Source organism: Sinohyriopsis cumingii, chromosome 6 (genome assembly GCF_028554795.1).
Source record: "Sinohyriopsis cumingii isolate HCF-2022 chromosome 6, ASM2855479v2, whole genome shotgun sequence".
Lineage (NCBI taxonomy): Eukaryota > Metazoa > Mollusca > Bivalvia > Unionida > Unionidae > Sinohyriopsis > Sinohyriopsis cumingii.
In genome coordinates, this window is record NC_142966.1 from 57,631,691 (window position 1) to 57,647,477 (window position 15,787).

The 15,787-nt window shown below is 35.5% G+C and overlaps 1 protein-coding gene across 1 annotated transcript in view; it reads right to left on the reverse strand.

The window, feature by feature from the left end:
- LOC149797019 (PDZ domain-containing protein 8-like) overlaps nucleotides 1–15,787 on the reverse strand; it is a 118,503-nt gene that overhangs the window by 37,459 nt on the left and 65,257 nt on the right. Inside the window, exons 16-18 of the mRNA XM_089960697.1 lie at nucleotides 15,133–15,339; nucleotides 14,126–14,201; nucleotides 7,798–7,892 (exon numbers count right to left, since the gene is read on the reverse strand). Coding sequence (XP_089816823.1) covers nucleotides 7,798–7,892; nucleotides 14,126–14,201; nucleotides 15,133–15,339 — 378 coding nt within the window. The remainder of the gene's footprint in view (nucleotides 1–7,797; nucleotides 7,893–14,125; nucleotides 14,202–15,132; nucleotides 15,340–15,787) is intronic.

Sequence of the window (15,787 nt, forward strand, 5' to 3'; positions counted from 1 at the left end):
GTCAAAACTAAAACGTAGATGTTAGAAGCTTTGTGCTAGAACAAAGGACCCTTGATGCTGTTGTAAATCTCCCCGCTTTGACAGATGGCCTGAGGCTCGCCTGTTAATCTGGACTGACTGGGATAGAATTGATATCCAATCGGAACTGAGGAAGGGTGGGGCCATCAATTCGAACCAGAATTTAACAGTCATTTGGGCTGGAAACGAATTAGTCATTGTGAAGCATTGTGCTGACAAGTTGTAGCAATAACTCCAGGAGCCACTTGTGATTTGGCGGGAAAAGAAACCTTGGTACATTCAAGGACAGAAAGCTTTGTAAAGGTCAGTGAGTTATTTGCTCGATTGTTGCAGAATGTTACAGCATTGTAATTGTAATTATGTGCAGTATGTATATTTACTTACTAGAATCGTTAGTACGTAGAATTACCTTTGTATTGTTTAATTTACATGCGTACTTGAGAAATGAGCTATGATTATGTAGATTGCTCGCTTGTCAGAATTAATATTGTAATTCGCTATTTAGTTACTTCGTGGTAAACTAGTGTATTTATTTATGTGATATTCTAGATTTTGCAATTGTTGAATTAAATTGTAACTTTGGAAATGGTTGCAGTGTGTAAATTTAAATAATATGGATATTTGAATATTTGTGTACACTTGTGGGAGTGTGATGTACAGAAATGCGTCGGATAGTTGTGATATTGTTGAGAATAATGAGATTAAGAATATATATATATATATATATATATACACACACCGCTCCCTCGATAGCTCGCGCCCGGATAACTCGCGATCCCGCTTATAACGCGGTGTCCGTCTTGGCTCCCGATTTTTTCCAGAGAAAATGTATTTAAAATGTCTTTAAAATATGCTGAACATGAAAAAATTACAATAAGAACTGATAAATTAAACCTTGATACATTGCTCATTTTATCATTGAAAATGGTGATTAATGCCCGTAAAAATGTAATCCATATTTGGAAATTTGCAGGTTCTAAAGAAGAATTAATTTCAGAGATCTTGAAAACGCTTAATTACGCGTATTTGGACGCCAATTTTTGATCTGGGACGCAGAAAATCACTGAGGCGGGAGTCCTCCATACGCATGTAATAGGTGCGCGGAAAAATTCAAAGATTTGCCGGTCCTGTTTCAGCCACCTGCTTTGTGGGAAAATGTGTTGATCAGTTAACTGTGCTGATATTTACAATGACAGAATTCAGTGGCTGAAAGACTCTTTGATGTACTCTTGCCATTTTATAAGAGTACATTAAAAAAAAAAAGAACATGATGCAAGAGCTAGGCGGCTAGTTCAAAGGCTTTGACTAGCGGCCGAGTGAGAAAATGTACTGATATTTAGTGATTGACTTCAGAGGCAGAAAGACCCAGTTTTAAAATCCTAGCGAGACCTCTGTTTAAAGATATCATATACAGTGGAACCCCGCTATAACGCGCCCCGCCATAACGCGAATTCGGATATAACGCGGTCGTAGCATGGCTTCCGAAATTTCGTATATTCATTCACACATGGAGAAAAAAAATTTGGAGAAAAGTAAAAAAAAACAAAACAAGAAATTAACTTCATTTTGGGCATGAGATTAGTTGTGACTTTTAAAATAATATGATCGTGGCATGGTTCCTGAAATTTGAAATTCATTTACGTGTATTTTTATCGGACCGTGAAAATATTTGTTTAACGTACGAGAAATAGTGTGTAAAACGTTTATTATAATTTGGTGGAAGAATTCGCGTATGACTTTTAATAATAAACGATCGGAACTTAACAATTTATCCTGGTTCTTTAAGTGATTTTGGAGAAGTGATCGTGTATGAATTCTAAAATAATACGATATATATAACGTACGAGAAATAGTGTGTACAACGCTTGGCTTCTGAAATTTATCAATTTGAACAGGTTGTGGTGAAGCTCCGTATTCTACTCTAGAAGAGAAAACTGGTTTCATTAGGTTTTTGAATTGTTAAGCCGAAGTAAACATTATCGGAAGTGTTACTTATTACGGATCCATGAGTAAAGCCAGTAAATCGTCTTTGTGATTGTCTTCCATGAATTCTGTATACAGTCGTTGCTCAAACAATAGCCGACATGGGCTTCTTATTTAACTGCAATCACAGCCAAGCAGCAGACAAAGTTGTGGTTGATACAAGAGTCGCACAATTTAATAAACATCAAAGGACGAAAGCCGCCAACATGTATGCTGTGCTTGGCGGTGTGATCAAACAACAAACAGTTGAAAGTAAATAATATCCACTTTATTATCTGTAAATTAAAAGGGTATGAAATTGTACATCCGTTCAGCTTAATTTTGTTTTATATAAAAAGTGATTCGTAACCATTGCAGGCCTTCATTACTTAGTTATTGAGCTTTATCTGTGTACGTTGTTTGCTTATATAAAAAAATATTTTACTGTTATGGAAAAGCAAGTTCAAAAACGCAAGTCGTTTTCTGCTAAAGAGAAACTGTATGCCCTAGATCAACTAAAGAAGGGCAAACAACAAACTCTGCTTGCCAGAGATCTAGGAATCGGCGAGTCCACTTTGCGAGGGTGGAAAACAGATGAAGGTAAGCTCCGTAGTCTACCCAACATTCTTGAAGAGGAAACTGGTTTACAGCGTAAAAGGGTTAAGTTAGCTAATGACAATGTCCTAGATTCAGCTTTGTACCAATGGTTTGTACAAGCTCGCTCAGAAGGTGTTCTAATTTCTGGCCCAATTCTGAAAGCCCAAGCAGAGAAATTTGATCGCCGTATCAATGGAGATGATTCCAAATTTAAGGCGAGTAATGGCTGGCTAGACAGATTCAAGAAAAGGCACGCTATCAGCCAAGTTCTTGTGTCTGGGGAAATCCGCTCCGCTGACAAAGAGGCTGCCAATTCCTACCCGATTGGGCTTAAAAAGTTGCTGGAGGACGGTTGCTACACAGCCGACCAAGTTTACAACTGCGATGAGACTGGTTTATGTTATAAAATGTTACCCGATCGCACCCTTGCAACCAAGACTGACAGTCACAAACGAGAAGGTTTCAAGAAGAGGAAGGACAGAGTGACTCTCTTATTTTGTGTTAACAAGTCTGGCAGCCACAAAGTCAGACCTCTGATGATTGGAAAATCGAAAGCTCCCAGATGTTTTCATCATGTAAATATGAAGGCACTTGCATTTCAGTACACTAACAGCAAGAATGCTTGGATGAATAGCTCCATATTTGACGACTGGTTTCACAAAACATTTGTTCCAGATGTTCGGGCTCATTTACGAAAACTCAAGCTGGAGGAAAAAGCTCTCCTCCTGCTGAATAATTGCCCTGCCCACCCCCCAGCGGAAAATCTTGTCAGCAGTGATGGCAAGATCAAAGTTTCGTACCTCCCGAAAAACACTACGTCAGAAATCCAGCCACTTGACCAAGGCATAATTTCCGTATTTAAACAAAATTATCGCCGTGAAATGATAAAGGGAATGGTAGCAGATAATAACGCATCCGTCGACACATCATTGGCATTACTCAACTTAAAAGAAGTATTAATTTAGCAGTTTTCACATGTTTCTTTTGATGTTCACAAAATCTGAAATAAAAGTTATTTGCACGCTGAAATCATGCGTTGATTGTTAATTATTCTTGCAGTTGTCGCATATGATAAAATTTTAGCGGTATGAAATTTGTACAGACACCGTATGTAGACCCGGGAATAGCTGCATGCAATGACCGTACGATATCAGACGGCAAGTAAATGGTTTCAATATTTTGTTCATCCTATATTTTACACGACGAATTCAGACTATTACAAAATTATTGAATATTTTAAATCTGTACGATTTTCAATGAAATTACATCCATTATGGATGAACTGCATGCCACGACGACACGGTAGCATACGGTGTTGATACACTTTTCATGATATAGCGATAGTCTGGTATTATCGGTCAATCTGTATTATCGTTCAAACAAATAAAAATTAGTAAATGTTTTTAATGCACAGTAATAACCTATAAATATATTAGCCTTCGATTATTTTGAATATATCTTAATTAATGCATTCCAGTTAATATTCATCTGATGATAAGCCGACTTTTGATCATTGTACATGTATACACGTATATGTTCTCGGAAAAAAAAGTTAAATATTGTAAAACCCCGCATTAACGCGACCCCGCTTTTAACACGATCCGATTTTATGGACCCCGATCATCGCGTTATAGCGGCGTTCCACTGTACTATGTAAGTTTTTATGATAAATAGTTGTCAGTATACTGTAAATAAACAGTCTGGTGAAATAGCTATCAGTGAAAACTTTGGTAAATGCTAATAGGTGGCAACAGAGAATGAAATAAACACCAGTTAAACGTCTTCCTGTGTGAAAGTCACGTTCTAATCCTTTAATTCCGTTTCAGTGTAAACATTATAATCACAACATATTATGTTCATTGAAAACATGAAAAGAGTCAATCGACCGTCACATCGAAAAACCCGTGAGTACTTCTGCGAGAACCTAATTACATGTACATGTCGGCTTTGTTTTGATCAACAACTTGGGGAAGTGTTTGTTGCATTAAAAAAAAAAATCCATTACAAGAGACCTCGGGTGCTGGATTAAGGGTCTTGGAGCTGCCTTTGACGTAAAGCAAAACAGTAACAGAGACAACGATGATGATAGTGACTTCAAATGTTTCAGTGAAACTGATGTCATTAATGCCGAGGCTGTTTGGGAGAAATTCGTACAGACTCATGGTCCTGAGACGGGCGTTTCTCTTGATATGGAGGAGTGGATTTGTGCTGACAATGATTGCCCCACAGCCGAATACATGTCAGATGAAACTATAATTATTTCTATAGCGAACAAATTTGCAGCAGAAGACGATTCTAACTGGAGTAACACAAGTGTTGAAAGTGATGCAGACGCAGATGTTGCACCTGTGGGGGTGGGCCCTCTGCACAGGAAGCAATCAAATATTTTGATATTGCCATAAGGTGGCTGGAGAGCCAAAATGTTGACTACGTAAAGCTCATGCAGTTGAGAAATCTGAGGGATTTTGCTCGGCGACAGAGAAACCAAGGAGTAACACACACAAAAAAATAACTGATTTTTTCAAAAAGTGAATTGATATTTGTCAAGCGTGGCACAAACGGCAAGTATTAACTTGTTCTAATTTACGTTGTTTTAAATTTGTAGACCAATTAAATACGTCTATACTGATTAACCCTTGTTTTTTTGTTTTCCATTTTACTTCTATCACATTTAAAAATATTTATCTTTCTATCGTTCGATCGACACTGTTTCTCGAAAAGAGTCGATCTTTTGTATATAAAAAAACCTCTAATTTGGATCAAACAATAAAACTAGAATGTATCCAATTCAACATAAAAATTAGTGACGTAGTACACAATGTGTGAAGTGGTACACATGTTAAGCAAACGGAAACCACGTGGAATAATGTTTTCGATGATCGCCTCAATATACTGTAATTTATCCTGAAATTAATGTTGTCCTATGAGGAAATAATAAAGTACACCGTTATGAAGAGATATTTATTAACATTTAATCTCAGAACGATTATAAAGTGAGCATTCAACAGAATAATCTGCCAAACCCCCCCCCTTATTTCTCCGTTATGTCGTCAATCACTTTATTGGTTTTGGGCTTATTTTATAGGTCCCTCGATAACTCGCGCTTCACTTATAGTGCGGTCGATGTTTCTGGACCCCCGATTTGCGCGAGTTATCGAGGGAGTGGTGTATATATATATATATATATATATATATATATATATATATATATATATATATATATATATATATATATATTGATGTGACACAATTTAGTGATGTCTGTATGTTAAGTAGGTTACCACTCTTTATTGCAACGTTGTTTTCTATAAGAACATGTGTGGTTTTCGATGTGCACGAATGCATGACTGAAGATGATGATAGTTTTTATCTGATGATTGATTGTTGATGTAGTGTGAGGCGAGATGGCTAATACAAATGCTAAAGTCCTTGTGTTTTTCGCAGGAAGCTTTTGGGGACAGAACTACCAGGTAGTCAAGTCCCAAATCTCAGAGAGGCAGGATAGAACAAGGCAGTAGGCCGAGAACAAGCCTAGTTGCTGGAGAAAGAGAGAGAGAAAGAGGAGGAGAAAAGGAGACAAAAGGGGAAGAGGATAGGAAGAATCAGAGTACGGAAAACGCCGGAAGGAGGAAAGGAATTGGCGGAGTAACACAGATGAGTAGAAACCAAGTACAGGGGAAAGCCATCTCACACTATAATCACGTGATGAAATAGGTTGTTACATGGTCGCGAGGAAGAAGATTGGTTGAGAAATTAATATCATTTAATTTGTTTTAAATTGTTATTCTCTGAATTTCACCTTTGTGTTCTTAATAATTTAATTGTCGGTTTTGCTGACTGGGGGATCAGAGCTTTACCTCTCTCTATCACTAATTTCACTTCCTACAAAACGAGCCAGGGTGGGAATTCCACAGTAATTCAAATAAATATTGGGAGCATCCCACCCCAATGCATGACAGTGGGTCACATAGAACTTCACTGGAAGTGTGATTTTAATTCTTATTTGTACCCTTCATTTATTGTCACAATCTAGTGGTTGAAGTTTGTCTGTAGATGAGGCATGCACAAACAAAGGATTCCACTGTCTTTCAATTTATTTACCATCATCATACTTTGGTAGCATTGGCTTCCTTTGATACTGAGTACTCAGATGAAAACAGTGCAAGTGACTGATCACCACAGGTGTTTTACTTGTGCTCACTGATCTTTACTGTTATAGTGTTGTTGGCTGCAGAGGATTCCAGTCATGTCATTTACTTTGATTAAAACTGAACTTACCTGTCTTTGATGTGTGCTCATACCTGTGGTAATATTTATTTAAACTGTGCATGCTGTTTGCTTAGGCTTAGTTTTATACTTTTGTATTCTATATCTTAGGTATTTGCAGAAGTTAAAACACAAAATTACATATCTACTAATATGTAAATTCTGACAGGCAAAACAACAAATTTAAGTACCCACAAGAATGCATTTATTTACAAATCCATGAAAATTTAGCCCCAAAACATAAATGATACTACAGTATATTCCTATCAAAATCAGATCACAAGTATGGTCTCCAGTGTGCTAACAGGTACCGACAATCAAATGCATGATCAACTCATTAGCATGCATAGACCCACTCATCTTCAAACTTGTCCAAGAACTTAATGATATAAACAAATATTCCAAGTTTGATTTAAGCAAGATCAGGAATATGGCCTCTAGAGTAGAAACTAACTTAGCCAATCAGCTGCAAGATTATCTCATTAATATGTTTGGGTTTTACTCATTATCCATCTCATCTGATATTTTGATAATATAAACTTATATTTCAAGTTTGATCAAAACTGGATCATAAATATGGAGTCCAGAGTGGCAATAGGTAATTTCCAATAGACAGATAATGCATTGTGATGGATGATGGTCGATAGAATAAGCTCACTTGACCTTATGCCCTGGTGAGCAAAAATGCTGGCTGATTGGCACCATCAAACTAATAAATACTGTTTTCGTTCCACTGAGACAAGTGTAATAATTGTATCATTAAAGAAAATGTTAACCTATTTAGTTAAAGTTGTCAAGTTTTCTAGTAAAATATAACCTTACAAATGAAATTACTGTGGAAAATGCTGAAATTTCCTCACCTGATCTCAGTAATAAGCATATTTTAAACACTCTCAATGACAATGGTAGGTGGGGGAAACAGTAGAGATGTGGACTGAATTGCAAATTACTTACAGTGTACAAACTGTCTGCAACTGGCATTTCTCCACACACTTCTTATGGCAGATCATATCACAGACACTGCACTGATATGCACCCTTCATCCAGATCTGCAAAAATACACAACAAATACAGTCTGCCTCATTAATTCGACTCCCATATGTTGAACTACGGCTTGAACAGAACATAAATGGAAGAAATTAAGTCATTTAAAGCCTAATGGAGAGTGGTGGTGACTCTGTAGTTAGCATACCAAATTGATGACCAGGGGATTCATGTTTGAATCCTTTCCATACCAGACTCAGCTGGCTGACATAGTGTGCCTCACGGTAAGGTATTTTATTCCATTACCATGGTTACAACATAAACATGATTTGTCGATATAACATTGATTATCATCCAAACAATCAATCAAAACCGAACTAACTTACCATATACACTTGCTTATAAGCTGAGATCATCTGTAAACAACTAAGACCCCAATCAATCATCCAACATAAATTCAATGACCCTACCAAGAATACTCATTTCATGGAAACATAAATTCAATGACCCTACCAAGGATAATCATTTCATGGAAACATAAATTCAATGACCCTACCAAAGATAATCATTTCATGGAAACACAAATTCAAAGGCCCTACCAAGGATAATCATTTCATGGAAACATAAATTCAATGACCCTATCAAGGATAATCATTTCATGGAAACATAAATTCAACGACCCTACCAAGGATTATCTTTTCATGCAAACAATAAGACCTCTTGCCAAAGCCACAAATTTAAATACTCATGAACATAAATGAATTTACAGTGTCAATAGCTAAAATTACTGCATGCCACTTCTTTTATCTGCTGAACAAAAAAGTGACATAAGCTGTCATTTTCAACTTGGGGGGCGAGCAAGTGAAGTCTGACTTTTTAGACAATTTCTGAGACTAAATGCATAATGAAATTTTGAATAGGAAAATACTCAGATAGTTTTGTCAGCAATAATTTGTATTCACTCCATATTTATAAACTAGCAAATAAACAGATGAAGATAGTGGTCCAACAGAGTGACCTTACATCGGACAGTCCAGTAGAATATTCATATGCAGACTGGTTCAGTCAAGAACAATTTTTTGCACAGAATGCATCATGTGTTCAAAATACCATATTTACTAGCTTACAAGCTGGGTCCAATTGCAAACAACAGAGACCCTGATCTGGCATCACATAATGCACCTGCAAAATAGGTCTGTTGTTGATTGTGTTGATTACTCATAGCAAACTGGATAGATCCAGAACTGTCAGTACATAGTGCACTGGCAGATCTGGGTAAAGCAGTCTGCAGTTGTTTCCGACTTATGAGTACAGAATGTAAGTAAACATGATCTCATTCAAATAAACCATGAACAGAACATAACAGTGGTCAACTAGAGAAAAATTGTCTACAGTGCAAGCATTACTTGTGTAAAGTGTGAATTCATTCAAATAAATAATGAACAATACATACACTGGTCAACTAGAGAAAAATTTACTACAGTGCATGCATTATGTGTGTAAAGTGTGAATTAATTCACATAAATAATGAACAATACATACACTGGTCAGCAGGTGAAACATTTACTATAGAGCGTACATTATGGGTGTAAAGTGTGAATTCATTCAAATAAATAATGAATAATACATACTCTGGTAAACTAGAGAAAAATTTACTGCAGTGCATGCATTATGTGTGTAAAGTTTTAATTCATTCAAATAAACAATGAACAATACACACACTGGTCAGCTAGAGAACAATTTACTACAGGCAGGGAATGCATTGTGTAAAGTGTGAATTCATTAAAATAAACAATGAACAACACATAAACATGTCAACTAGATAAAAATTTACTAAAGTATATGCATTATGTGTGTAAAGTGTGAATTCATTCAAAATAAACAATGAACAATACATACACTGGTTCACTAGATAAAAGGGTAATACAATCATTGCATCATGTGAGAATGGTATGATCACAATGAAATAAACCGGAAAGTTCACGCATAGTGCATACATCATGTGTGTATGGTATGATCACATTCAAATAAACCAGACAGTTCACACATAGTGCATGCATCATGTGTGTATGGTATGCTCTCATTCAAATAAACCATGAAGCTCACACATAGTGCATGCATCATGTATGTATGGTACGATCTCATTCAAATAAACCATGAAGTTCACACATAGTGCATGCATCATGTGTGTATGGTATGATCTCATTCAAATAAACCATGAAACTCACACATAGTGCATGCATCATGTGTGTATGGTATGATCTCATTCAAATAAACCAGACAGTTCACACATAGTGCATGCATCATGTATGTATGGTATGATCTCATTCAAATAAACCAGACAGTTCACACATAGTGCATGCATCATGTATGTATGGTATGATCTCATTCAAATAAACCAGACAGTTCACACATAGTGCATGCATCATGTATGTATGGTATCTCATTCAAATAAACCAGACGGTTCACACATAGTGCATGCATCATGTATGTATGGTATGATCTCATTCAAATAAACCAGACAGTTCACACATAGTGCATGCATCATGTATGTATGGTATGATCTCATTCAAATAAACCATGTAGCTCACACACAGTGCATGCATCATGTATGTATGGTATGATCTCATTCAAATAAACCATGAAACTCACACATAGTGCATGCATCATGTGTGTATGGTATGATCTCATTCAAATAAACCATGAAGCTCATACATAGTGCATGCATCATGTATGTATGGTATGATCACATTCAAATAAACCATGAAACTCACACATAGTGCATGCATCATGTATGTATGGTATGATCTCATTCAAATAAACCAGAAAGTTCACACATAGTGCATGCATCATGTATGTATGGTATGATCTCATTCAAATAAACAAGAAAGTTCACACATAGTGCATGCATCATGTATGTATGGTATGATCTCATTCAAATAAACAAGAAAGTTCACACATAGTGCATGCATCATGTATGTATGGTATGATCTCATTCAAATAAAAAAGACAGTTCACACATAGTGCATGCATCATGTATGTATGGTATGATCTCATTCAAATAAACCAGAAAGTTCACACATAGTGCATGCATCATGTATGTATGGTATGATCTCATTCAAATAAACCATGAAGTTCACACATAGTGCATGCATCATGTATGTATGGCATGATCTCATTCAAATAAACCAGACAGTTCACACATAGTGCATGCATCATATATGTATGGTATGATCTCATTCAAATAAACAAGAAAGTTCACACATAGTGCATGTATCATGTATGTATGGTATGATCACATTCAAATAAACCATGAAGCTCACACATAGTGCATGCATCATGTATGTATGGTATGATCTCATTCAAATAAACCAGACAGTTCACACATAGTGCATGCATCACGTATGTATGGTATGATCTCATTTAAATAAACCATGAAGCTCACACATAGTGCATGCATCATGTATGTATGGTATGATCTCATTCAAATAAACCATGAAGCTCACACATAGTGCATGCATCATGTATGGTATGATCACATTCAAATAAACCATGAAGCTCACACATAGTGCATGCATCATGTATGTATGGTATGATCTCATTCAAATAAACCATGAAGCTCACACATAGTGCATGCATCATGTATGTATGGTATGATCTCATTCAAATAAACCATGAAGCTCACACATAGTGCATGCATCATGTATGTATGGTATGATCTCATTCAAATAAACCATGAAGCTCACACATAGTGCAAGCATCATGTATGTATGGTATGATCTCATTCAAATAAACCATGAAGCTCACACATAGTGCATGCATCATGTATGTATGGTATGATCACATTCAAATAAACCATGAAGCTCACACATAGTGCATGCATCATGTATGTATGGTATGATCACATTCAAATAAACCATGAAGCTCACACATAGTGCATGCATCATGTATGTATGGTATGATCTCATTCAAATAAACCAGACAGTTCACACATAGTGCATGCATCATGTATGTATGGTATGATCTCATTCAAATAAACCATGAAGCTCACACATAGTGCATGCATCATGTATGTATGGTATGATCTCATTCAAATAAACCAGACAGTTCAAACATAGTGCATGCATCATGTATGTATGGTATGATCTCATTCAAATAAACCATGAAGCTCACACATAGTGTATGCATCATGTATGTATGGTATGATCTCATTCAAATAAACCAGACAGTTCACACATAGTGCATGCATCATGTATGTATGGTATGATCTCATTCAAATAAACCAGACAGTTCACACATAGTGCATGCATCATGTATGTATGGTATGATCTCATTCAAATAAACCATGAAGCTCACACATAGTGCATGCATCATGTATGTATGGTATGATCACATTCAAATAAACCATGAAGCTCACACATAGTGCATGCATCATGTATGTATGGTATGATCTCATTCAAATAAACCAGACAGTTCACACATAGTGCATGCATCATGTATGTATGGTATGATCTCATTCAAATAAACCAGACAGTTCACACATAGTGCATGCATCATGTATGTATGGTATGATCTCATTCAAATAAACCATGAAGCTCACACATAGTGCATGCATCATGTATGTATGGTATGATCTCATTCAAATAAACCAGACAGTTCAAACATAGTGCATGCAACATGTATGTATGGTATGATCTCATTCAAATAAACCATGAAGCTCACACATAGTGTATGCATCATGTATGTATGGTATGATCTCATTCAAATAAACCAGACAGTTCACACATAGTGCATGCATCATGTATGTATGGTATGATCTCATTCAAATAAACCAGACAGTTCACACATAGTGCATGCATCATGTATGTATGGTATGATCTCATTCAAATAAACCATGAAGCTCACACATAGTGCATGCATCATGTATGTATGGTATGATCACATTCAAATAAACCATGAAGCTCACACATAGTGCATGCATCATGTATGTATGGTATGATCTCATTCAAATAAACCATGAAGTTCACACATAGTGCATGCATCATGTGTGTATGGTATGATCTCATTCAAATAAACCATGAAGCTCACACATAGTGCATGCATCATGTATGTATGGTATGATCTCATTCAAATAAACCATGTAGCTCACACATAGTGCATCCAAATAAATGAAGTATTTATCAGCTGAACAAGTCAATACTAAGTGAATAAAATGGCCAAATTATGAACACTGACCTACACACCATACTGAGAAAACTCATTGTTTCATTTATTATGCATAAAGCTGGGTAATCCCTGATCAAATCCTAATTACAAAACAAATATGCACTTTGATAGAAAACAAAAACAGATTTGTTTCCTTGTTATAACCCTGATTGTTAATATCATTTTAGGTTTTTAAACTGATGTTTAAAGAAAAGAACATGGTGAAGTAAACAAATTAAGATGTATGAGTTAAGCAAACACATCCCTGTTAGGGTGTCCCAACCTTTCTGAGTTAAACAAGCCTATCCATGTTACTGTGTCCCAACCTTTCTGAGCTAAGCAATCCCTGTTATTGTGTCCCAACCTTTATGAGCTAAGCAATCCCTGTTATTGTGTCCCAACCTTTTTGAGTTAAGCAAGCACATCACTGTTATTGTGTCCCAACCTTTTTGAGTTAACCAAGTACATCCCTGTTATTGTGTCCCAACCTTCTTGAGTTAAACAAGCACATTCTTGTTATTGTCCCAACTTTCTTGAGTTAAACAAGCATATCCCCGGGGTATTGTGTCCCAACCTTCTTGAGTTAAGCAAGCCTGTTCTTGTTGTGTCCCAACCATCTACTTTTAGCTCATTCCAATGATCTGGTTTATTGCTGAAATGTATTCAGTACTAATCTAGTACTTTGTGTTGTTCTTATTTTCCTCATTTTCTCTTAAACAGTAGACATTATCAGGTTTACCAATCAATGCTCAGTAGCAATATGATCAAATAGCAGAAGTAATTATTATATAGCTATGGAATGGTGACCTCAGAAAAGCAAGCCAAGCAAATTGATACTGTTTATAACTCATAGAAAGATTTAACACATTTTTAGCCACTCCATTTTGTTTCAAAGATCAACATATTTTTCTGAAGTCATTAAAAGTTCCTATTTTCCACTGACTAATGACACATTAAAAAGTGTTTCATCTGCAGCAGAAAATGCAGCAACAGCCTATTTAAAGAATATATCAGGAAATACTGAATGTTGTTAATAAGTATGTTTTAAAAAAGTGTATCATGCTGGTAACATGTCATGGATGCAGGCATCTACCTTTTTTCCACAAAAATGGCAGAATGTTACTGACTGGAACTGTTTGGCAACAAATGTATGCTTGTTTTCTAAAGACCTGAAAAATATTTATCATTTGATGGAAAAATGAAAAATAACTAGATTTCCAATTGTAAAAATATTATATACCTAAAACAAAACAGCATTATCAGTCATTTAGGTTACACTAAGACAAGAATTTTTTAATGTCACCAAAGGCACATAACTCCACATAACTGAAGCATACACACCAATTAAAGTTTTCTACATAAAATGATTTATAAGATCACAATGTTATCACAATATGTCAAGAGGCTTTTAATCACAAAAATAATCAAGATGGAAACTATTAATACTAAAATGTTCTCAAAAGAATGACAATCTAGAAAGAAGTTAAATTATCAACATCTGTCATATTTTATATGATAATGTCAACCTATTCCCTTCAGAGCAAAAATGGCTTAAGTTTATTCAAATGATTTTATGAAAGGATAAAAGTCAATGAATCTAGTTCATCTTGATGTGATAATAAACAAAGTCTGAGAAATGTTATTAAACTTTTGCTACATATATTTTGAACCAACTTTTTTGATGACCAACATTTTGTCTAAAATAAAAAAATATCTGGAATTTTTGTGGGTAAGGGGAGAACTGCCACCAAAATTTAAAAATTATTAAACTTCTAAATCTTGACAGAATGTAAAAATAATGTGTGTGTGTGTACTTTTAACAGCATGTCAAAACAATATTGGCTTTACAGTACAAATCAAAAGTTCTAATAGTGTAAATAATTCTAATAGTGTGAATAAACCTAAGCAAGGTGACTATTTTACAGAAAGGAGCCACTAAATCTTGTACAATGTGTATGATGCCTGCAGTAAATTAATATAAAGAGTTGAGTAAAACTTACTCTTTTTGAGGCCTGCAGTAAATTAATATAAAGAGCTGAGTAAAACTTACTCTTTTTGTGGCCTGCAGTAAATTAATATAAAGAGTTGAGTAAAACTTACTCTTTTTGAGGCCTGCTATCTACTGAAGACCCATTTAATGAAACCTCTGTCGTAAGTGGCCTAGCTATGTTGTCACTTTGGCTAGCTAAAAATGTCCGGTCTTTTGCTGAGATCTTGGATGGAGTGTGCTGGAATACAAGGGTTATGTCCCCATAGCAAAGACCTTGCTCAAATCCAGATTTCCCAGCATACTTAGGAAATCTACGTCTGAAATACAAAAACACCTAATCCTGATTATCTGGGTAAATATTACTTAAAATAAGTTCTTAAGGAAATGCTGTTTTCTTGAATATTAATATGAAAATATTAAATGATTAGATGGTACTACAATTACAAAATTAAAATTTCTAATTAACAAAATCAATCATACTACCAATACAAAACTGAATTTTCAAATTAACCCTCTCAAAACAATGACTTTATTCTCTCAAAGTATAAACAAAGGTTCTCTGGAATATAATATCTTGCCTGCACTGCATACTATACAATATCTTGCCTGCACTGTATATTATGCAACATCTTGCCTGCACTGCATACTATACAATATCTTGCCTACACAGCATACTATGTAATATCTTGCCTGCACTGCATACTATGCAATATCTTGCCTGCACTGTATATTATGCAATATCTTGCCTGCACTGCATACTATGCA